The sequence below is a fragment of the Gossypium raimondii genome, chromosome 3 (assembly GCF_025698545.1).
Source record: "Gossypium raimondii isolate GPD5lz chromosome 3, ASM2569854v1, whole genome shotgun sequence".
Classification (NCBI taxonomy): domain Eukaryota; kingdom Viridiplantae; phylum Streptophyta; class Magnoliopsida; order Malvales; family Malvaceae; genus Gossypium; species Gossypium raimondii.
Genome location: NC_068567.1, coordinates 60,739,552 through 60,765,460, shown reverse-complemented (window position 1 = coordinate 60,765,460; position 25,909 = coordinate 60,739,552). Strand labels below are relative to the sequence as shown.

The 25,909-nt window shown below is 31.5% G+C and overlaps 3 protein-coding genes across 3 annotated transcripts; 2 read left to right on the top strand and 1 right to left on the bottom strand.

Annotated features, from left to right (window-relative positions):
- Nucleotides 1-540: 540 nt before the first annotated feature.
- On the bottom strand, nucleotides 541-4,563 carry LOC105795234 (polyadenylate-binding protein 8). The gene is made up of 9 exons (XM_012624761.2): nucleotides 3,927-4,563; nucleotides 3,036-3,154; nucleotides 2,268-2,924; nucleotides 2,108-2,185; nucleotides 1,948-2,037; nucleotides 1,710-1,844; nucleotides 1,451-1,624; nucleotides 1,154-1,357; nucleotides 541-1,026 (listed from the first exon to the last, which is right to left on the bottom strand). The coding sequence occupies exons 1-9, from the start codon at nucleotides 4,162-4,164 to the stop codon at nucleotides 778-780; spliced, it is 1,944 nt and encodes a 647-aa protein (XP_012480215.1). The 5' UTR covers nucleotides 4,165-4,563; the 3' UTR covers nucleotides 541-777.
- Nucleotides 4,564-9,157: 4,594 nt separating this feature from the next.
- Nucleotides 9,158-12,208, top strand: LOC105795233 (CBS domain-containing protein CBSX2, chloroplastic). The gene is made up of 8 exons (XM_052628686.1): nucleotides 9,158-9,678; nucleotides 9,782-9,869; nucleotides 9,941-10,005; nucleotides 10,321-10,369; nucleotides 11,087-11,139; nucleotides 11,424-11,539; nucleotides 11,626-11,683; nucleotides 11,788-12,208. Exons 1-8 carry the CDS (start codon nucleotides 9,160-9,162, stop codon nucleotides 11,854-11,856), a joined length of 1,017 nt encoding a protein of 338 aa, XP_052484646.1. The 5' UTR covers nucleotides 9,158-9,159; the 3' UTR covers nucleotides 11,857-12,208.
- A 5,964-nt stretch (nucleotides 12,209-18,172) lies between these two features.
- On the top strand, nucleotides 18,173-19,645 carry LOC105795232 (protein IRX15-LIKE). The gene has a single exon (XM_012624759.2). The coding sequence runs from the start codon at nucleotides 18,524-18,526 to the stop codon at nucleotides 19,481-19,483; it is 960 nt and encodes a 319-aa protein (XP_012480213.1). The 5' UTR covers nucleotides 18,173-18,523; the 3' UTR covers nucleotides 19,484-19,645.
- The last annotated feature ends 6,264 nt before the right edge of the window (nucleotides 19,646-25,909 follow it).

Here is a 25,909-nt window from a genome sequence, read left to right as displayed (position 1 = left end):
AAAATTAATTTTTATTTTAACTTCACCCCAAATTATAAAAAAAAAAAACTAAAAGGTGCCACACATTTTGCATTAACATAATTTTTATTTAATTTATTATTTAATAATTATTTTTATAACTAGTGCTCTTGACACGTTGACGTAAAAACATACTCTTCTCTTAAATACCCCATTTTGCAATTAATTTTTCTAATTTAGGTGAAACCCCAAGTTAATTCTAACCTACAAAAGAAATTCTAAAATTATGATATATAAATTAAAATATATTTCCCAAGTTAATTCTAACCTAAAAAGAAATTCTAAAATTATGACATATAAATTAAAATATATTTGAATTTGCAAAATTAAGATATGTAATTTTAACATTTCATAAATTATAATTTAAATTAATTTTACTTTTTAACATAGTTTAAAATGGATATTTCAACTCTTTTTGGAACATGAAATTAAACCCCAACACTTTTCAACAAGTAGAACTAAAATCAGAATCAGCTCATAAAACTTGAAAAGCAATATAAAAATAAAAATAAAAAAACAAAATTAATCACAATCTCAAAAAAGCCAATGAATCTGCAAAAATTTTCACCCAAAAGGCACACAATAAAAATTCCAAATCCAAAAAAGATAAAAATGAACAGTGAAAAACCAAGTTCAGTCACAACTATAACCCCATAACAGTGACAGTATTTTTCAAGTTCCAAAACAGTACTGAATCAATAATCCTTCTAACCAAGCCAACTCATTTTTAGCACATTAAAGGCCAACACTACTACCAACTCATGAAACAAGGTTGTCATTTAAAGACAATGAAGCCAGCTGATCAGCAGCTCCACCAGCTTGCTGCTGTTGCTGTGCTACAGTCCTCAGAACTTCCATTGCTTCTGCAACTTTGGCTTTTAGAGCTTCTGGTGACTCGAGCAAGTGTAAAACCTCCGTCTGGTCCATCTCCAGAAGCATCCCTGTTACTTTGGCTGCTGCATCGGGTTCCAGCTGCTCGACAAGTGGATAGAGATTCTCCCCCAGCATCTAAAATTTAACCATATGTGAACATTTCATTTAACTAGGATACTTCTAAGTAATATCATTGAGCATGGTGTTTGCAAGTTAACCCTTTTAACAAATGACTGAAAGGGACTAGTATTATGCAACGTACCGTTCTTTGCTGTTCTGGAGTAGCATTTGCAAGAGCCGAGGCCAAAGCTCCAATTGGAATTGGTTGAGAAAGTGGTGCATCACGCATTGGCATGCTGCCCATATCATATGGAACAGAAAGCATGCCTCCTGGAACATTAGGCATCGAAACTTCAGGTAGACCACGCCCCACTGGATAGCGATAGACCCGCCCTCGGGGTAGCATCTGACATTTTTAGTGAAGTAATCAGATGGAGTTTTTTAAAGATATGAACTTATGTATTAGAGCTTTACAAAATCTGAGAAGTCATAAACAAACCTGCTGCTGCATTAATGGAACTGGTTGCTGATTTTGCTGAACAGCTCCAGCCCTTCTCCCACCAGGACGCTGACCCTGTTGACCTTGCTGAACCATTGGTACGAAGAAATTTGGCATTGGAGCACCGCCAGGCCTCATACCCGGAACAAGCTGCTGCTGATATCCAAATCCAGGCTAACAGAAGAAAAAGCCATAAATAAAACCATGAATTTCAAAAATATAGCCCATAGGACTATAAAATACTTATATCAATAGGTACCTGAGGGGGGAAAATCGGAGGTGCTTGACCATAGAATATTTGCTGTCCAAGACCTGGACCACCAGGTGGGTACATCGGCATTCGTGGTGCAACAGAAGATGCCATTGTAAGTGGTCGCATTTGAGAAAACTGAGCCTGTTAAAAGTGCAGCACGTACTTTAGCATATTAAAGAAACAAAACCATCCTTCTGTGCTGCTAAAATTTGGTCAAGATACGGAAAATATCAAGAGAACACACCTGCAACCTGGCTCTCCTATCTTCCTTCCTTTGAGCTTGTGCAACATAGAGAGGTTTGTTGATAACCATTTTGCCATTCATCTCTGCAAGCTGTTATACCAAGAGAAAGATTATGATACATGATAAGGTCATGGGAATACGTATACCTTTAACAACTTACAGCTCTAGAAGCTTCTTCTGGGGTCGAAAACGCAACAAACCCTGATCCTTTACTTATTCCACTAGGGTCCCGCATAACCTGTAACATTTAATGACAGGATCAGCCAACTCAGTACCAAAATTCATTGAACTTAGCTATTCTAGAGAATAAGGTAACGCACCTTGCATGATGTTATGGTACCATATTGAGAGAATAGCTCTTTAAGCTTTTCGTCACTTATGCTATCATCCAAATTCTTGACATACAAGTTCGCTCCTTGAAATTTATCTGCTGCCTCTTTCATTGTCTGCTCAAATCGATGTTTCAGTTCAGCCTCCCTTTCAGATTTTTTTTGAGCTTTCCCGACAAACCACTCCTTATCGTCAAATTTCTTTCCATTGAGGGACTCAACGGCTCTAGCAGCGTCATCTGCGTTCTCGAAGTTGATAAACCCAAAGCCCTTGGATTTCCCATCAGCATCCCTCATTACCACAGCACTAGTGATCGGACCAAATTCACCAAAAGTTTGATTCAAGTCTTCATCGGTAGTTGATTCCGAGAGATTCTTTACGTAGACATTGTTAAATTTTGTCTTGCTAGTAGAAGTATCTCTTTCTTGCTTGCGAACAAAAGGGCCCACATAGACTTGCTTATCATTCAATAGCATACCATTCAACTTCTCAATTGCTTTTTGGGCAGATTCTTCGTTGTCAAATTGTACAAACCCGTAACCTTTTGATTGGCCGGAAGAATCTGTGGCTAGCTTGCAAGAGAGAATGTTTCCAAATGCAGAAAACGTATCATGCAAAGCTTTTTGGTCGATTCCCTTGTCTAAATTCTGCCATATTCACGGAGAACAAACACAACACAAACCATAAGAGATACATTAAGAACAGATTTTTTAAAACAAAGCAGCAAAAGAATCCACATGACTGACAACTTCTATTACCTTGATGAATATATTCCCTGCACCACTTTTACGAAGACTGGGGTCACGGTTGGAATACATAATCCGGATAGGCTTTCCATTCAGAGGAGTGAAATTCAGAAGTTCCAATGCCCTTGCAGCTGTAAGTAAACAGAGTTGAGGATTCAGTGATTAAGATAATGAAAAGCTAACGCTCAATTTGATCTCAATCTTGCTGATAGAAACCAACTTAGTTAATAATATTTACAAGGAAACCTGATAAGGTAACAAAAAAATCATTTAACAGCAAAAAATATGTTACGGACAACACGATTTCTGTTAGGCCGTTATCCGGCATTCTTTTTTAATCATTACAAACATTCTCCTTTACTATCTGTTTAACAAGCACATTAATAGCATTTCCTATTTTATCTCCGGCTTAAGGTTAAATAGTCATACCCTCGACATTAAATAGACATAGTTTACATTTGGCTGATAAATATGGCTCACACGGCATCAACCAAGTGGTCCAAACCTCCAGAGGAAAATTTTCAGCTGCTCAATACATACAATCCAAACCGAGACAAAATGGTGTTTTGTTACATGTATATAATCAATAACATAGCCAGAATCCTCATCTGAACATGAAAATCATCAGCAAAACCGCACATTGAGCATAAACTTCAACAAACACAACCGAAACTTACATCTTAGTTTCCTGCCTATATCAGGTTCACAATAATTGAAGCAAAACTAATCACTTAATCTCTTTCATTCTATCATTCATTAAAACTAGATGCAAATCGACTAAACATATATATGTGAACACTGTTTAAAATACTAACTAAAGCAACTATCCATTATTAGTGAATCATCAAATCTACAATATAAAAAAAAGGAACTTTAAGCTGAGAAAAAAAACTAAATACTCACCATCTTGGGGATTGCCATAGTTGACATAACCATAACCAAGGGACCTCCGGGTCGACAAATCGGTGCATAACCGAACCGTAAGCAGCTGACCAATATGGTTAAAGTACTCATAAAGCTGAGTCTCGGTCACACTTGGATCCAAATCCCCAACATATAGCGAGGTTACAAACTGGTTATTGGCTCCACCAGATCCATTGTTAACGCCCCCACTTTGTCCCTGAACTTGAACATGCGCCATCTTTGAAAACCCTAAACCAACAGCTAAAAACCCAACAAAAAAAACTCTTTTTTCTCTTTCCTTCTCTTTCTTTTTTTTGGGGTTTTTTTCTTCTTTCTTCCCTCTCCTCTTGTTATTAATCAAACAAACCTTAACGAGTAAAATAATTGTGATAGTAAATGATATGGTAAAATCTCAAGTGCTTTTGAAAAAACCTTTCCTAAAGAAGCAAACTTTGTTTTGTTTAGGTGACCTTTTTTTTCTTCTTTTTTTTAATAAAAGGGAGGAGAGGGAAGGGAAAGAAAAGGGAATGGATATTTCCCGCCGGCGGAAGAGTAGGCGGCGGCGGCGCGTGAGAAGGTGATGTTGGAAAATGAAGAAGAAAAAGAGAGATTTTTTAAGGTGTAGCTGATAAGGCGAGAGAACTGAACATATAAATGAGTAAATATATGTTCGGAGGTTTGTTTCTGTAGTAAACCCTAAGATGGGATCTCAGGATGAAATCTCCACCCTTGGATTTGGTAGGAGAGGGTTTTTCTTTTTGGGCCCCCCAAATGACAAAGTAAAAAAATAATAATGGTAAACTTCAGCCGAGTTAACTAAATTATTAGTAAGTTTATGTTTTAATTATTAAATTTAAAAAAATTATAAAATTGTCACTAAACTATTTGTAAGTTTTCATTTAAGTCATTAGGTTATTAAAATCGTTATTATATGCCCTTTTCTATTTGCATTGCCTACACTAATCGAAAACTCTCCATCCCCTTCTCTTTTATAGTTTAGTTTTTCAATAAAAATGCATCTTCAATCCCTCCCAATTTTGACATTAAGCAAACTAGTCCCTCTAAAAAAATTGGAACAGTTTCATCCCTGTCAATTTTTAAAGTGAGTAATTAAGAACAATTAATTATGGTGTTAATATCTTTTGTCAATTGTGCATAATTTTGATTGATGTACTAACAAATTTAGCCCTCAAAGCTTACATATTTTATTAAATTGGTATTGATTTTAAAAAGTTTCAACAAATTTAGTCTCGATATTTACACATTTACAAATATATTGCGGGATAAAATTGTTAAATCATGACCTAAATGATAGAATTTGTAAACTAGAACAGCTAATTGTTATTATACCAGTCAAATACATGTAAAATTGACGAAAAACATTAATGTTGTGATTAATTGTCCTTAGTTGCTCGCTTTCAAAATTGACAGGGATTAAATTGCTATGATTTTTTTGAGACAGACCAACTTGTTCAATATCATAATTGAGAGGGACTGGGGAGAAATTTTTACCTTTTTTTTTCATGAATAAATTTTAACTTCACAAATCTGTCAATAAAATCCAAATAATTTTATTCTCTGATCTCCGGCACTAATCACCATATCAATTTGAATTTAAAATATATTCATCTACTTGTCAATGGGTACTGGTCCATCGTATCGGTCATCGAATCATTGTTTGAAGCTTGTTAGTTAGACTTTAAGAATAAAAACAAAAACTTAAAAACCTAGTGACTTAAATAAAATTTTGTGAATGGTTCAATGACCATTTTGTAACTTCTTGAAGTTGAGTAACAAAAACATAAACTTACTAATAGTTTAGTAACCTTAAGTGTAGTTTACCCAAAAAAACTTTTATTATTAAATTGCCCCTTAACTATAGCTAAATTTACAGATTGGTCAATAAAGTTTTTTTTTTGTATCCTAAACCATCAATTTTGTTCAATTTCCCTCAAAAAGTGTATGACATCGGATAAGAACATCATAGGAATGGCAGCGGGTTGCATATCTCTATTTCTTAAACTATCTAAATGCAAAATTGCCTAAAAAATATGAATCCGTTCGTTATCAAATTTGAAGTGTTAAAAAATACAGTGTTATTAAAATTTAAGATCGGTTTTTTTTATATACAATAATAAAGGTTGGAGATGGAGATAACACGACTCAAACTCGTGCCAAACAGGCGTCTAACAAAATCTTCAGCCACAGCTTCATACAAGTAATGACAAGATGGCTTCTTTTTAATACACTAGATCTAAGCTATCCGTGAGATACGTAGAAATGTATTTATAATTTGATCAACGGGTTTTAAATAGGCTTAGCTTAAAATCCGAGCTAACATTTAATGCCCAAACTAATAGTTAAATTGATAGAAGAGCCTGATCGATACAATACATATACTTTAAGGACTTAATTAGAATATTTTAAAATTTGGAGGATTAATTTAAAACTTAACCCACAAGAAAAATGAAAACATTGATAACCGTAAATTTAGGAAAAACACGTGTGAGGTGATTTCAGCAGGTAACTATTCCTATCAGACAACAAGGCGGTGTGCTAAAAAAAAGTCATCCTTTTATATTTAAAAAAAACATATTTTATTAATATATATAAAAAATTTGATTGTGAATTTAAATATATATAATCAAATTTTTTTATTAGTGATTGTCAATTTAATAAAGGATAAATTATAAAAATAGTCACTTTTGTTTGCCACAAATTATATTTTAGTTACTTATGTTTGAAATGTTACGTTTTAGTCACTTACATTATCGTTTTGTTACTAAGTGATCACTTTACCGTTAAACCCCATTATCTCCCTAATGATAGTCCTATGTGGGAGTCCAAATGGGTTTTAATTGCCAATTTAGACTCATTTGGACTGCCATTAGGGAGTTAACGAAGTTTAATGTAGAGTGACTACTTTGTAAAAAAACGATAACGTAAGTGACTAAAACGTAATATTTTAAACATAAGTGACTAAAATGTAATATGAAGTAAACAAAAGTGACTATTTTTGTAGTTTACCCTTTAATAAAATATAATTATTTGATAAATTACTCGATATTCACATTTTTAATTAGGATGTGTTTATTTTACTAAAAACAACATTCGTGAAGTGATTTACAAAAATAAAATGATTTTTTGAACAAAAATATTTTTCTTCTGTTTGGATAATTATGCAAAATGTTATTATTATTATTATTATTATTATTATTATTATTATTATTGATGGGTGTTGAATCCACCAAAATAAAATATGTTACACCTAAAAACATATGAGTATAATAGGATAATCTCTTTCAATCTTATTCATAGACTTCAAGAGAATACCTCATAATTATACCATAACAGTCACGTAGAGCTAAGAAATATATATATATAATATTTCTAAACATATTCTTAAATATATATAATATATTTAAATATTCCTAAAAGATAATATCACATAATAATATCTTAACAACACATCAAAATCGAGTAGAAAGGTCCAACAATATAAAGAGATCAAAGCTTTTTCAAACTTGTGAAATAAATAAAAAGGGTTCTAAAATTGTTGCAAAAATGAGTAAACAAAACTTAAATAACGATAAAAGTTAGAATAAATTGATCGGATGAAAGTTTCAGCATCGGTAGAGGTATTCATGGACTGAGCCTAAATAAGATACTAACACCTAAGCTTGGCTCAACTCGAAATATTAGCTTAAAATTTTGTTCAAATCCATCTATATTTGTAAATGGTTAACCTAAGCTTATTTCAGGTTCATCCATATTATTTTAAAATTTTAAAATATTTATATTATTTTTAATTTAACATTTAGTAGTTTTATATTTTTATTAAAATAGTCATCTTAACATTTTTTAATGTTTTCGTATAGTAGTATTATATATGACTATAGATTTAATTTTTACATGTAATAAATTGCATAATATATAAAAATAACATAATATAAAACATTAAAAATTTAAAACACGGGTTGGGCTCAAGCCTTGAATGTTCAAGTACAAGCTCAACACTTATTTAAAACGGGCATAATTTTTTGTTCAATCCCATGTTTTGATCTTAATATTTTTATCTAAATCATCCTAAAATTCAGGTAAGCCATTGGACTTAAGCAGGTAGCATTGCCCATGAACATGTCTCTAGCCTCATGCATGACATCAGTTGCAGTTGCAGCTTCGGAATTGATCATAGACTGCAAATACTTTCTCGCTCAATGATAAGCTAGTAAAAGTGATGGAGGAACAGCCTCACACCATCTATCTTTCTTTAGTCATAAATAAATTGCGGGAATAATCCGACAATTAACGTTTGTTAATTAAATAACTTCAAGAACAAATCCTATGATTTAATTCATTGGATAGCTTTGCGAGTGAGAAAGATTCGACTCTAATAAACGAATTCATCCCTGCAACTCATTTAAATCGGATCACTCAATTCCATAGCATAACCCAACTATACACCCAATCGTAATAATACGATAATTACAAATAAATAATGTTATTATAACACATAAAAATTAAATAGTATATAATATTATTATAATGTAAACATTAAAAAAATGTTAAGAGATTATATATAAAATTTTAAATAAATAAATATATTTAAAAAAAATTAAACAATATGGGCGGAACGAATATAAGATTGGGTTAACTATTTACAAATATAAGCAGGTTTGGATAAAATTTTAAGTTATATTTCGAGCCAAACTAAGCTTAGGCAAGTGCTAATATCATGCCTAGGCTCAACCGATGAACACCTATAGATATGACAGCTTAAGTCGAAGGCCAACTAATTTGTAAGGAATCCAAAACTAATATGTGGGTGACACATGACACCTCAAAGAATTATTTAAAAAAAAACCCTTAAAGTCTTTCGAGCATTAAAAAATAGGCCAAGACACTTCCTCTTCTTAAAAATAAAAGCTCTAACTCTTTATTCGCCAATCGCCTATTCAACCCTCGATTTAAATTTTAATTATCTTAACCTTCTTATGACTTTTCACACTCGAATGAGCCGTCATAACCCACTACAACCTCTTATTAACTCTTATTAGGATTAGAAGTACAACATGTTAAGTTAAACCCATTAAAACATAAAATCCAAATCATATAAACTCCTCATTTTTCTATTTCGAGTAAATGAGAAAAGGATAGTTTACCTACCAACCCCCTTCGAAGTTGAGCCTCAATTTTCTTGCGAAGCACCGAATATATCCACAAGCATGGACAAATGCATCATTGGCTCGTGGCTGTGGGGACTCCAAGAAAGAACAAGCAGCAAACTCACCCATTAATGAGCCGACCATTTCTCACTTTCCTCTCACTTTCCAAGTCTCCTGTTTCAGCGGAACAAGTAACATCTGATCACCCCCTTTCGTTGTTCTCCTTCTTTCAATATCCACTTCTCAATTTCCCCACTGTTTATTCAATACCCAAACCTCCCTTTCCCCCCCTTTTTTTGTTTATCATAAACAATCGTCATAGCATTAACATACAGCTAGGATCTTTCTTTTGTTTTTTGGGGGAAAAGGTTGTGTTTTTAACGAAAATGGGTTCCATTTCTTTCGTTAATTCTCAAACCCTGAAGCTATTCCCTTCTTTCAATTCCTTTCTTCATTCTAAGCAACCCTGCATTGTCTCCATGTACCATTATTCCCATAAAGTGGCACTGGCACCCTGCTTGTCTCTCCCCAAACCCAAAGATGGCTCTTTTCGTCTTGCTGCTGGACTCATCACCAACTCTGTTCCCGTATCCCTTTCCCCCCCCCCCCTTATTTTCTTTTTGGGTTTTTTTTTCTTTTATTTAAAGAGATTGTTGTTGTTTTTTTTACTGGTTTTTGGTTCTTTTGTAGTCAAGAAATGGAAATTATACCGTGGGTGATTTTATGACCAGGAAAGAGGATTTACATGTTGTCAAAGCTACAACAAGTGTGGATGAAGGTATTAGCTGGTGATGATTTGATCATTACCATTTTTGGGTCTAATTTTGCACTTAAATTCTGTAATTGCAGCATTGGAGGCACTTGTGGAGAAGAGAGTTACTGGTTTCCCAGTGATCGATGATGACTGGAATTTGGTAACTTCTTTAATTACTGTTTCATCATTTATATAATTTGGGTTTTATTTTCAGAAAATGTTACCAGATCCCATACTTTTTACCTCACATATGGACTTAAGATCTTGTTTGTTTTACTTTTGCTGAGAATCATACATGTTGATTTGGTACATGAATGCACAAATTTGCTGTTTCTTTACTTGATGATCATGATCTTGTTCGATATCGATTTGTTTTGTGGTGAGAAAGATGGTTTTTCTGGTCTATAACCCGTCCGGGATTGGGAATTTTGAGCTATTGCCTTCTTCATTGTACTGACCGGTTCCCCTATTGCAGGTTGGCGTTGTTTCCGATTATGATTTGTTGGCACTCGACTCGATTTCAGGTAAGTTTATAAGATGATTATGAAACTGATTGGAAACTTTGAATTTCTCGGGTTGATTTGGTGTTTTCCCTTCCTTGTTTGTTTGAGTTTTATTTAAGGACGAAAGCAGATAGATTGTTTTCATCCTAACATTTCTTTAGTGATAGATCATTGAAATAGGCTTTTTCATCTTTGCAATTGCTAGTGGATTATTGAAGTTTATTTCAAATCGCTGTGAAAGAAATTTACTGATATCAGTTTCTAACATCTTTTCATTACGAGTGATTGGTATTCGGATACATACACCGTGAGTTTAAAGTCATTATTATTCATGAACTCTGTTTTATCGATAACTTTCCTTGCCTAGGTAAATGACATTAGCTGCTTTTGATGCTTCATAACAAAATGTGTACAAGGCTTGCTTAGAGTAGTGTTTTCTAGCATGCATATTTATAAAGTGTTAAGAAATCGGAGCACCTCAGAAATTGGAATTAGAGGTGAATGCTACACCTACTTCGGAGTTTTGACGGATTGGTTTCCCTTTCTTAGTTTATTTCCATCTAGTATCCACATGCAAGCTCGATGATACATCAATGATATATTTTTTCCGTTTGTGTTATTTTGTTGTTCGTTATTGATGTAACGAGCTATGGAGTTTTGCCACCTTGGTTCTATATTTGGTTTCCCTTGCAATAGTTCTGAAATGGCTACTTACTCGTTCTGTTTTTGAACTATCAGGTAGCAGTCAAAATGACACAACCTTGTTTCCTAATGTTGATAGTTCTTGGAAAGTACGTAAGCATTCTCTTTCTGATTCTTCAGTTTTGCTTGAAGTTTATCTATAATGTCTTAAATTATCAATATTCAGATGCTAAATTCTGTCACAAACTCGATAAGTTTACTTAACAGCATATGGTGCTTGCCTCTGAGCATGTTCACATTGTCCGTTTTCCTGCCGTTTTGTTTTGATTTCCTTTTTTGTATATCGAATGCTGGGTTTCAGGCAAAAGAGGTCTAGATCGTGAATTTTGTGGCACAATTGTTGCCTTTTTTCTAATTCCGGGTTGTTATGCAGACATTCAATGAAATACAGAAATTAATGAACAAAAATAACGGAAAAGTGGTCGGAGACTTGATGACACCTTCACCGCTCGTTGTTCGTGAAACAACAAACCTGGAAGATGCTGCTAGGTATTCTTTTTCTCCGCTTTTCCTAATGCATCAAACCCATTTGTCTCGTTATCTAGATGTTCTTAATTCGATGTTTTTCATATCAGGCTATTGCTCGAGACCAAATATCGCCGACTACCCGTGGTAGATATTGATGGCAAACTAGTAAGAACTTTTCTGTCATGTTTATATGTTCTCTCTTACAATTAGCCTATCGGATTCATATTAGCTTGGGATGATTTTAATCGATATCTATTTACATCTCGAAGGTCGGGATCATTACAAGGGGAAACGTTGTTCGAGCTGCCCTGCAGATAAAACGTTCGATTGAAAGTTGACATGATGCCAATATCCAGAGATGATCGCGATCTCGGGGCATCAAATTGATGGCATGATTCTTTCTTTGATATACAGATGAAACAAGTATTCTCGATCTCCCTTTTGGTCATTTGCCATTGCCATGTACAACTTATACACGAAATCGTGAGCGTGTTAAAACAGGGCAACAGTAGCTTAGGTAGAATCAGTAATGCCATTGCAGTAAACCATATTACCTGTAGTTTGTATCTAAATATTAATATTTAGAGTGCTTTTTTACATTACTGTTATAGAATAGTTTAGTTTGGACAACAATGGCTACACTTTTTTCAACATTTAAGATTTGCATGTTCCATGAACGACATTTAAGAAGCCCATGTTTCAGTGTCTGGTAATTTCTTGCTGATAATTTAGACCAATGACTACCCCTTCATCGAAAATCCGTCCACCATGACCAACAATCCAGTCATCAATCTTTATCGAAACTCTCCGGTTACAGGGCAACATCGACATATCCAATACCGCCATGTCTGCCACTCGACGAACAGACTATTGTCGTCCATAAGCTTTGAAAAGCTTGGAATATGTCGAATCATTCATCTATATGCTGTTGAAGATGAATCAATAATCGACATTAAACATCTGGACCATATAGGGGAAGGATGGAGCTTCTTACATATAGCTATTTAGTGGCATTTTAGTAGGTTATTTAATGGTCTTTTTTCCTAATTAATCCCTCTTATATAACTACTAGATTAGTGAAATTTTTCTATACAAAAATATATTTATTAAAAGAAAATGAGATTTTGGTTAAAATGATTTTGATGTTTTAAGTTTAAATCCTACTATGTGTTTTTTTTTTTTCATAGATTTTACGTACAATAAAAAACAACAAAAATACCCTTTATAGTAATATTTATTATTTTATGAAAGAATAGAGTTTTCAGTAATTTTTTAATTGAGTTGAAAATCGGTTGATGAATGGCAGACATGATCCTTCTAAAAGATGGGTCGATGTAGATGGGTTTCCTGACTCGGGTTTCTGCATGGGCTGTCTTAGACCTCATAAAGTGGGTCACCTCTGAGCTAGGGTACAAAAGGCCATCCTTGGACTCAGCAGAAATGCTGAGTTGGGCTTAACGAGATCTAGGCTTTGGGCCTTCAGATTTCTTTAATTCCTTAACCACTTGAGCTTAAGGGTTAATGGGCCTAACAATCCTATTTTAGCTCTCTATATATTGAGTAATGGATTAGTAAACTCTTAGGCGTTGGTATTTGTATATTTTGGTCCACTTTTGTACCCAAACCTCGCAAATAAAACCATTTTGGGCTTTAAACTTGGATTCCATCAACACCTGATGTGGTACTATGATACTGTGCCACATCATCACTTAGATTTTTATTACATTTTTAAAATTTTCAGTTGATGATATGTTATAATCTCAAAGTGACACATCATCAATTTTTTATAACTGTCAAGTTCAATGACCATAACGGACTTGTCAATTTTAAATACTAAAGTGAACCAAAAAAATATATGTACTAAAACGGACCTAATTATTAAATTCGGGGACTAAAAATTATATTAACCCTCGAAGAAATCAAGGAGAACTTTTTCAGCTTTAGTGCCCAAATTCCACTTTTTACAACTAATTAAAGTTTAAAGAATGTCTTTATTAATTTAAAAATAAAAATAAAAATAAAAATAAAATAAAAGATCACTAAAGTGTATTTATTTATTATAGAATTTTCAAATTTATTTAATATATTATTGGATTAAAAGACTGAAAAATGGAAGTGGTGTAGGGTAAGTTGCCTACACCTTTTTCAAAAAGGTCATCAAATGCCAACCATTATTATTTAGTTTCAACTTTTCCTTAATCAATACAAAACTTTTTCAAACACGATGTCTTATTTTTGCTATCATTAATCCCTGTGTTTAGTGCTTAATTGAGTTGTAATAATTTTAACAAAAACTTTTAAAATGTTTTATACAATTTTAGATTTATAAATATTTAAAAAATAAAAATAAAAACTTTTTGTGTATTAAATATTAACCCATATTTGTATTGATTTAAGCAGAGCGATGATTAAAATTTTTATCAAACATCATTTGACACTTTGGTTCCATCTGTATTACTCCTATCTCCGCCCCTAATATTGTATACAAAATATAAATTCATATTTTAATATATTAAAACCCATATTTTATATCTATTTTAAATTCTAAATATACTTGTTAACACTTTTTTATATATAAATATGTTCGGTTTTAATTAAAAAAATGAAAAAAATAAAGATTCGATGGAGAAATTATTTTATGAACCCTTCCACCGTATCATTCATAATTATTTTTAATTATTTAATAATATTTTAGTAATTTTTTATATTATTGACACATAATTTTGATAATTTTTTTTACTCTGTACATCAAAATTTAAACCCCAAACTCTCTAAATCTCAAAACTTGAGTTCAAGGCTCAAGGTTCATTATTCGAGTTCGAGGTTCGATTTTGGAGTTTAGGGTTCAAGATTCAGGTTCGGAGTTTAGGATTCAAGGTTCTAAGTTCGGAGTTCGAGGTTCAAAGTAAAAAAATTACCAAATTTATGTGTTAATAATATGAAAAAAATTACTAAAATATCATTAAATAATTGAAAAGGAACTGTAAATGATGTGGTGAGAAAAATTTATAAAATATTTGTTTTTCATAACTAAAATAATAAATAAATAAATAAATGAGGTATTTATTGAAATATCTCGTTGTAATGCAATTAGAAGTATCTCAGATTTTGTCGGCACATTTTGGATTTTCTTTTTAAATTAGTTTTAATTTTGAAAAAAATGTTTTTTAATATATCTTTTAATTGTCGTGGGGCTTTTTCTACTTTTCTTTAATACATTGCTTCAAAGGTAGATTACGCTTCACGTGTATTTTATTTATTTATTTCTAATTTTGCAGTACACCAATTAAATAATTACACGTCAAATGTGTTTAAATTCTTTTCCTTAAAATTAACACGATAAAAATTATAAATATGGATATTCGAATTTCAAATTTAATTAAGGTTAATTGTTATAAAATATCTATTTAATTGACATTCAAGTCTTTTATTATTATTATTATTATTATTATTATTATTATTATTATAAAAGATTCAAGTCCTTTTTAGTTACTCAACTATTAATTGATTAATGGTGAGTTCGGATGTGCGGTGCGTTTAGCTTACTTTCTATCTTTTATTACAGTATCATTACAGTACCTAAGCTCACCGTCATCATTATTTTTACACTGACCGCAAGTAAATGCATTGCTCATCCAAACTCACTCTAAATTAAGAATTCCATTGTTCTTTTTGAATTTTTTAGAATTCGAACTAAATTGATAAATTTTTTAAATAGTAAGGACTAAGTTTATTGAATATGTTATATTTATGATCAGAATGATAGACTGTGTCAATATTAGTGGACTAATTTTCTTATTAGACCAATAAATAAAAGCTCACATTAGCTTCCCGCACTCATTTAACACGAGAGTGACCAAAATATTTGATTTCGAAAAGTCTGATGACTAAAGTAGAACGAAACCAATGGCTTTGTCTTGATGTTATTGTGTTTCGATGATGGCATCCATCGAAGGATTATGAGATTTTTTGAGCTTCTTTGCTTCCTCTTTTCAATAACCGATTTCATTCAAGTGGAGTTCATAATTTCTCTCGAAATTAGATTATAGGTTCATTGGATATTGTATAATTTATTTTGTACTTATTGAATTTTTACACGCAATTGACTTCAATTCGAATTTCATTATAATTTTTTAGTTTAAATCCGAATCAAAATCATTCCCGAAGAACCCAAATTTAATTAATAAAAGCTCGGATGTTAATCAAATGAAATCTTATCTCAAAACTCTCGATTAGGGTTTTCTTTTTCATCCCTAATTAGAGGACATTAGTAAAGGATGTAAGAAACTGAAGGCTCGAGGAAGCTTGTGGTAACAACCATAACAGAAAATCCCGTAAAACACGGAGTAAATACACGACAAATCATAGTTAAGACTACAAAACCATGCCTAACTGTTGTAGTCAATGGCACAACCGTAAAACCAAACTTTTTGGTTTCATATTTCATGAATTTTCTTTTAAACCCTCTCATTGACTTCATATATGCAAATAGGTAAGCATTTTATCCAATCGAGTGAAAAAAATTTAAGTCGATGAGTTTTATTTTATTATTTTAATTTGATTTGAAATTTTTTGAATTGAGTTAAGTGAAATTGTTCGAGTTAAATTGAAAAATTTAACTTGTCAAATTAAATTTTGTTATAGTATAACTAATTCCACGCTAGATCACATAAATTTGAAACTATATATTTGAAAACTTTTTAAAGCAAAAAATAAAAAAAAAGAAAAATTTTAGTACGATAAACTCGAATCATTAATTAACCTATTTAGGTCCCAAAATTACTATTTTAGAAAATTTTAATTTTTTAACTTTTTTATATATATTTTAGAACTTTTTAAAAATATAAATTTTGGAATATTTATAAATATTTTAATTTTTGAAAATTAATTTGATTTTTTTGTAATTTTTGTTGAGAGAGAGACCATTTTTTGAATTATTTTAATTATTCAAATTGTAAAATTCAATTCGGTTTGAACTTGAAACACGAATCGAGTTTTACTCATCTCTATGTAAATTTATAAAGTATTTGTGGGTAGGAGAATATTTGATTATCTCGGGTAATAGAGGATATTCGACTAATTATAATATAGAATTAAATCAACATAAAATATAGTAAACAAAGAATTGACAAAAATCGAATTATAATGGGAAGAACCTATCAAAGCCCACACATGACATATACATAAGATAAGACTAGAAACATATACATCACAATTACACATGATGAGACTCGAACATCCGAAACATTTATTATTATATAGCTGAACTTAGGTAAAACCCAAATCTCCAAACTCATTATTATTATTATTGGTAAAAAGAAAAATAAAGTAGAGTACAGAAAGTTCATCAATTTCAAAAATTAAAAGAAAAAAAAGGTAGTTCCTTATGTGTGTCATAAACTCATAAATGCATACTTTTTTTTATTACTTTGGCTATTCCAACATCCCCCATCAATTACTACTGTCTATTTCACAAGCTCTTTTTGCAGATTTAAACCCTCTATTAATAATTACAGACCCATTCAAATTTCAAAAAATGGAGAAAATTTTGTCTACAACCTTGTCACCATAAAGGTTTAATTCTGAATTTAGTCCCTCTATTTTGGTTTTATTTGTTGTCTCTAAATTTCCACGCAGCCTTAATTTTGTAGCATATACTTGTTCAAGTGTCATTCGAAGATTTGTTTGAAATTTGAGAAGGTTTAGATAAAAATCATTAGAATAAAAATTGGGTTTAGATAAAAAATTTAGACTTACTTAAAATATGAGTTGAATTTAGACTTCCAATTTTAAAAATAAAATATCTATATCTATATTTAACTCGTTTTTTCTTCTTCAATTTTAACTTATTTACTCTCGATTTAACATTGTTACAAATTGGGGATATTGGGAATGTTACAAATTGTATTATTTTTTTAATTTTGATATTTTTGGTGCTTAAACGATTCTGTATAAAATAATTTTGTTTGATAAATTTTTCTTAAATAATTTTCCAAATGAAGTTTCAAATGAAACAAATACAATATTATCGAGATTCTATTTTCATAATTAATTTGAGATTTAAAACTTTGATAATAGAAAAAAAGAAGCAAATGGCATGAAAAATATAAATCAAATTACCTAAATTTAATAAAATAAAATGAAAAAAAGAAGAAGCAAAAGGGCATGAAAATGGCATGAAACAAAATTCATGCAATTAAATCAACTTATGGCATGAAAAATGAGAAAAAATGATTACGTGATTTTGTGAAATCAACTTACACGGGAAAGCTTTTGTAAAATGTTTTACTCTTTTGTAACAAGTAAAATAAGAAAATTTACAATTACCATTTTTTTTTCTCGAAACAAACAAAAGAAAACGAGTAAGTCCTGACTAATCTGTTTCTTTTAATATAATGTCTAGAACTAACTATAACTATTTTTCAACCCATAAATTAGAGGATAATGAGCTTCAGCGTATTCGAATCTACATCTTTCTGCATTAACAATAATACCCATGCCAATGGGAGACTCACTCCACATAATTTTAAAATGTCACAACTATAAATTTAGCAGTATTTACAGCTAGAGCTGAATTTTGAAATCTAAAAAGTAGAGGGACTACATTACTAATTTTTGGAAAGTACGGGGACTGTAGTCATATTTTAACCAATTAATAAACCCTCTCTCTCTTCCGTTTTTTACGTGATTAATTAAGAACAGACAACAGCGACGACAACCCCTTTTTTAAGTGTTTTCAGTTTTCACCATAGTCACCGGCTCCACCACCATTTTCCCTTTCCTTTCCTTTCCTTTCCTTCTTCCAATAAAAACACCCCAGCTCTTTCCCTCCCCCCCCATTACTATTTCCTTATTCTCTCAGTCAATCCCTTTCACTTTCCCTTCGGGATTCGTGCTTTGGGGTCAGTACTTCCTCACAATTTTCTCCGTGATTCCTCCGCCTTCTTTCCCTTCAAAAATAACACCCCCCAACTGAAAAAAGAACAACCCACGGCGAGCAAAAATATGAAGAACGCCGGCAACCCTAATACTAAACTCATTCTTCTCCACCCTTCAATCCACAAACCCACTTCTTCCCCTCACCGTTTTTTCCTCTTGTTCTTCATCACTTTTTTCGCTTTAGCTTTCTCTTTAACACTCTTCACCACCACTTCCATTTCGAATTCCGTCACACCTTCTCTTTCCACCGCCGCTTCTTCTTCCCTCCCTTCCTCCGTAACCGCCGCGCTCCTCCATTATGCTTCAACCGCGGCGGCCAACTCTACTACCCATCACATGTCGTCTTCTGAACTATCCGTCATTGCTTCTGCTCTTCATAACTGTCCTTCCTCACCTTGTCGGTTCCTTGTATTCGGTCTTACCCATGAATCTCTCCTCTGGCATTCGCTTAATATCCTCGGCCACACCGTGTTTCTCGACGAGAGTGAGTACTTGGTTTCTTCATTCGAGCGGAGTCACCCGGAAATCGAAGCGTATGATATACAGTACGGTACCAAAGTGAGTCAAATGTCGCGCTTGTTGTCAACGGCAAAATCCCATGTCGGTGACGAATGTAGACCGGTTCAAAACCTCTTGTTTTCCGATTGTAAGCTTGCCATCAACGACATGCCGAACCATATTTACGATTTAAGCTGGGACGTGATCTTGATTGACGGTCCACGTGGGTACTTTCCCGATGCTCCGGGGAGGATGGCTCCGATTTTTACGGCGGGAGTGTTGGCGAGGAGCAAGAAACGAGGGAGGGAAACGCATGTTTTCGTGCATGATTTCGAAAGGGACGTTGAAAGTCTTTTTAGTGACGAGTTTCTATGCGACGAGAACTTGGTGGAAACTGTGGATTCTTTGGGTCATTTCGTCGTGGAAAAACGAGAAGCCAACGATGGTAAAAATTCTGGGTTTTGTAAGAACACGACGTTATCGTCGCCGGCGTCGGTTTCATCATCGTCGGGTGAGGATGTTGATTGAGTGAATTTCCGACGGCGTTTAATCTCTTTGGCAATTCTTTTTCTTTTTTTTTTTTTCCAGGTACAGAAATGTAATGTTATAAAAGGTTAAAACTTTTAACCATTGTAAGTGTATCCACAAAATATATATAATCTAGTTTTTACGAAATGTAAATTTAATTAATTGTGGTTGGTGTCTGAGAAAATAGGGGAAAATATCAATTTTTTTTAAAATAAAGTGGGAAAGTAAGAAATTGAAATTTGAATTTGAATTTGTTTTTTTAAAGAAAATGATATTTGAATTTTATTTTAAAGGTCTCATAAATATAAAAAGAATCCCATGCAAGACAAAATGAAATTTTCCATCAAATTTTGTTATTTTCTCAGCAACCAAACGGTAAAATTGAAAAAAAAAAAGGAAGGTATTTTGACGTAAAAAGTACAAGTAGGCGTAGCGTCGGTGGAGGGATAGCATTATGAGTTTTGGTAGCGAGGGTGCGGCTGAGGATGAATGTAAGAAACAGCGGCGTAAGATTAGCGAACCCCGGTGGGTACTACTATTTAAAAATCTGGAATTAGAGCGGTACGCGCTACGAGGGTGTATGAATGTCAACTCTTAAAATAATTGGCTTAGAGGCGCGTGCGGATAAGAAGCTTCCCGGTATTTTTGCGGGGAACTGATTTATCTATTTCTGAAGATATGTCTTTATTTTCTTTTCGTACCAGGGTGATCACGTGGTCCACGTGATTAAAAGCGTACGTTTCGGCAGAAGAGTGGAAAGGTAAAGAGGTGTGTCGGTGTAGCAATAAAACATGGTTATTACATATTATGTGGTTTTCATCCATATCTGAATTCTAAATTTGGAAGGATTTGAGTAAAAATATTAGAATCGTTGAAATATAGATTTGTTTTTAAGTTTATAATATTTTATATTTTATATATTATGTAATTTAGAATGCATTAAAAAATAAATTTATATTAAATATATAATACTTTATAATATAAATATTAAAATAATGTTAAGATAAATATAAAAAAATTTAATAAATAAAAAGTATAAAATTATTAAATATTAAAATAATATAATATAAATATATATTAAAATTAAAATAAATATAGGAGGTCTAAATTTGGTTTAGGTTAGTCTTTTGCAAATATGGATGATTTGAACAAAATTTTCTACTTATCTGATTAAATTGGTATTGTTCATTTGTCAAATCTAAACTCATTTGTAAAATTATTATAAAAAAATCATATTTTTACAAATTAAATTATATTATTAGAATAATATTTTATATTATTTTAAATTAATAAAAAATTAGATATGATATGATTTCAATCAAGGACACTCTAGTTCTTATATTTTTCGAGTTTTAAAATTTTAGTCCTGATCCAATGGTAACAATTAAATCTGTTTGGTTAAATTATATCATTAGCCTTGCATTATGCCTAAAGTTATAGATTTAGTCAAGTTCACCAATTGGATCATTTTTGAATTTCAGAATTTGTCTTAATGCAAATGACAGCCGTTAAATACGTTAATTGATTTTTTTTGTAAGTAACATGTGAAAATAACAAATAAACATAGCATTGCACATGTGATAATATATTTAACGCACCAAAGTTAAAAAATAACATAACTTAACTTAATGAATTTGATAGTTATCATTTGGTCAGTACTAAAATTTTTAAATTCTAAAAGTACAGGAACTAAAAGTTACCAAATTAAAGTACAGATACTAAACCCACGACTTGCACAAAGTATAGGGTCTAGTAGGAGAATTTGAATTTTTAACAACCCTACAAATGGTATGATTAGAATACAAACAAGTTGAAGAGTGACAATAATTACAAATGATTAGGAGCCTTAACAACTTAATCATTAGCCAAAACTATTAGTTTATATATAAATTAATTGATAATTAGAGTTTAATTTTGTTGTTTTATTTGAGAAGTTATTATTTTATTATGTGAAAATGATGGATTGAGAGTTAAAAATAGAACACAACTCACTGATTCCTTATGGCAACAACATTTGGATACGTCTCAAGGTTTGGTATGATGTATGATACTACCACACGAGTTTATGTACATTTAATAAACACACATGACATTTTTAAATGCTATTTTTAATAAATATATGTATTTTTATTTGGAAGAATATTTGATGAATCTTGAGTGCATTATTTTTGTAAAATATAAAATAAGACTTATTGTTGGGGGGTCGGTTTTCTTTTGGGAGCAGTCGGTCGGGTCCTCAAATAGTGGAGGTATTGTGACAAGGGTGTGTATAATTGATTTTAACTCTAGGTATTGTCTCCTGACTCCCCGAGGGTAACCCAATAGGTCTAGGGAGCACCTCACCGTCAAGGGAATGTCTAACATTTGGCCTTGGTAGAGTTCAAACATATGCCGGTATTAGTGGGTAAAAACACTACTGTTTAGCTAGACCTGTCAAGTGAAAACCCATTAAAAATGACTCAACATGCATATTATTGGGTGAGATTTACCTGAATATCATTACAACCCCAATAGAATTGTAATTGCACAGTAAAAAAAATAAATGTAGCAATGGTGCAGATTGTTGGAAATATACTACTACAAAACAAAATAACTAACATTGATAGACTAAATAAACTAAACGTAAATAAAGAAAACAATCACTGTGCTGTTGAAGAATCACAGTTTTAGAAGCAGATCCGTCCTAATCGGTGTAATCGTGTAGCGGACGTCACCTCCCAAAGTTAATACAGTACTTCGATATTCGTACACCCAAATAAAGAATGTGGAACACAGTTAATATTACTCTTCTCTAAAGTATTCAGAAAAGTAGACTTGAAACTAAAGCTGAAAACTTGGTTGGAATTTTGACCGGAAAAGTTTTCTAAAGCTAAGAAAGGCAGAGAAGAAATTGTTGTTTGCTTGTTGTTGTGGAAAAATGGAAAAAAAAAAAAAGTCTGCTATTTATACTATTTTCTGAACAAACAAAATGTTAAAATAACAGTGTCAAGAAATATGCACAATACACAAACACAGACTAGGCCAGACAGCGGCAATGCGCACATGTTGAGTCTTTAGTCCCAATTTACTCGATAAAAATAAAAAGCAACGGTGTAATAGATCCCTTACAATATTTTTCTATTAGTTAAGGTTACCCACTTTGTATTATCAATATACACTGTAAAAATGAGTGATTGGAGGAGGTACAAAGGGTATTTATTTATGTCACACAAAACAGGCTGTTGACACGACATTGACAGAGTACATGTAAAGTAGATTGATGCGAGGTTTGGTTCCTGGGAATTTATTGCGGATGGGGTTACTATGTTTCTTCCTCTACTTGTCACTTTCTCATCTCGTGTGGTTGGACTAGTTGGAACATGGTGCATAGGTCCCCCCTTGCCCTGTCATTTCACAAACAAGTTCTTTTGAACATTATTCACAGCAATCTGAATCTGAATACAGATAGTTTAGGGGGTCTAGGAGTTTGGTAGATTTGGAGTTATGGAGGTCCTCAATTAATTATACACTAGATGAAAGTTCTTTTTTAATAGGAATGTATCTATACTTGTTTTGTAGTTTGGGTTATTTATTTAATATAGTTCAAATTTAAGAGAGTTTAAGTAAAAATATTAGATTTGAAAAATGAATTTAGGTAAAAAATTAGTCCGGTTTAAAATATTAGGTTCGATCTTGACTTGTTTTTAAGTTTGTATTATATTATATTATTTTTATATATTAAATAATTTCTAGCACATAAAAATTAAATATATATAGCAATAAATAATACTATATATAAACATACTAAAAATATTAAATTGCCTACTTATAAAAATATAATATATGAAAAATATTTTAAATTATTAAATATTAAATTAAAATTATATGAATATTTTAAAAAAAAATGATATGGACAAGCTTAAAATGAGTTTGGATAAAATTTTAGACTCATATTTTGAGTAATGTTGAGTTTAGACAAATATAAGATATATTAATATCATGTTTAAGTCTGACCCGTCCCATGTACACCTCTAATCGGATTTCTAAATGAGAACAAAGCTCTTTCTAGGGTTGTTTCCTCCACTTATGAAGTCTAAAACTTTTATCACTCAGTCTAATAAACGTTGGTATAATAAATGAAAGTTATGTATAATGTATAATATGATTTGATCCCTAACACGATTGATACCTATTTATACAAGAGTTAATATTGGATTTGTCGGTAGTGTGTATAATTTTTTTTTTGGTAGAAAAGAAACAACATTAAGTAATTATATCGAACCAATCAAATCCGTGTAAAGACATTACTCTCGAACTGCAAAACCCATTGTATTGAACTTGGTGAATCCACAATAACAATAAATTCGATGTACCATTATTCACGTACTTAGCCATTTGAATAGCAGCCGCATTTCGAGACATTGGAATATGACGAAGTCTTATCTTCCAATTTCGTTTGAAAAGGCAATTAATTAAACGTAGCTCCACCAAACTATTATTGGCAACTCCACTAACTAGTAGAGTCTCCACTAGAAGTGCATCATCGCATTCTAGTTCTAACTACTTGAATCATTTCTCCCATGCTATGCGCAATCCTTCAAGCATGGCTCGTGCTTCAACTCGAAAAACTATTTCCCTGCCAACCACCATTGAGAACCTACACAACCATCTCGCATCAGCATCTCTAAATTAACACGCCTCCTATCGAAGTACAATTGCTAATGGATGACACTGCTCCATCAATGTTGAGTTTAATCCACATTTTTTCCAGTGGTGACCACCATATATATTTATACATTGTTAATAAAAAAGATGATATCACATCATTATAATTTAATTTAATTTTAAACAATGTGAAGGCTTCATTGGTTTTTTTTTCCCTTAGATAATAAATTATGTTATACTTAGTGAAAAATTAATATTAAAATATATTTATAAAAAATTATTCAACAATAAAAATGAGAAAATAGTTGTAATTAAACTTTTATTAATGTTAGGTTGAAACTTTAGATATTTGGTTAGTGATGAAATTATTTAGTAGGAGATAAAACCAAAATTTCCTTAATCGAATTTGTGATTGGATTAGCCAATCTGCAAATTCTTCATTTGATCGATTCAATCAATTTGATCAAATTTGATTTCATAAATTATTAAAAAATTCATGAAATAAAAAATATATAGAAAAAAGTAAAAAAAAAATAGATTGAATTGATTTTTTAACCCGGTTCACAAGTTTATAAATTCAATTTCTTTCTTTGAACTAATAAATTGATCGATTCTCCATCCAACCAATCAGATTAACTGATTAATCCAGTTACAACAACCTTCTAAATGGAATACAAGTAGGAATTTGGGAGGACAACAGCTAGTAGGATAGGAGCATAAATTGAGTGGCCTTAGCCCTTAGGCAATGGGATTGCCATTAATTGTTAATTTTGAGCACCTCTTATTTGGGCTTTTCATCATGGGCCCCACCTCAAGTCCTATAGTAGGGTTGGTTTTACTTGTTTGTTAGGTCATTTAAAAATAATGCAATTTGCCCATTTTCTATTATCCTTTTTCGATGAGTAGTAGTAAGGTACATTATATTTTTAATAAAAAATTTAAATTTAAATATTTAAAAATAATATTATTAAAATGAATAATCATAAATTTTTAAAAAATATTTTTATAATTCATAAAACGAATATGAAAAATATCTTAATTTATATATCTTTCATGAAGATATCATGATCAAATGATTACCTCAGCCTAATGAGCAGCCACTTTTCCCCCCACATTAGTGGAGAACAACATTACAATCCAAGTTGACAACATTACAACCCTTATGATTATTGTTTAATAAAGAGATTGTTTATATTTTTGACAATTTTAACATTTGTTAACTTTTAAATTCGAATTTTATCGAGTATTGTATTTTAAAAATGATTACATAAATTAACTGAATTAACGATAAGTAGGTCAAAAATAAAACTTAATCATAATGTTTTTCTACTCAACACTAATACATTTTCTTTCATATAAAAAGTTAAAAGGTAGACCAATATTGGGAAAATAAACAGTTCAATTTAAATTCTTTTTAAAAAATCTTAACAAATAAATATATTAAATAGTTCAACTAGCATCGGTATGTTGTCAGTGCAGGAGTATGTGGGTTTGAGTACACTGAAGCGCAGTATCTCTTATAACTATGAATAGTTCTAAATATTGTATGAGCAGATATGATAAATCGTAATTAAAAATTAATTATAATTATTATATTTTTCTTTTGGTTTTGGATTTAGGGTTTATATTACTTATTGGGTTTAAAGTTTGAGTTTAGGGTTTAGAATTTATACCATCTTTCATATTTTAAGTTTAGGGTTTTGGGGTTATATTTAAATAAAATTATTAGTATTTATTTATAATTTTTCTATATTTTTTTATTTTACTAATGATGAAATATCG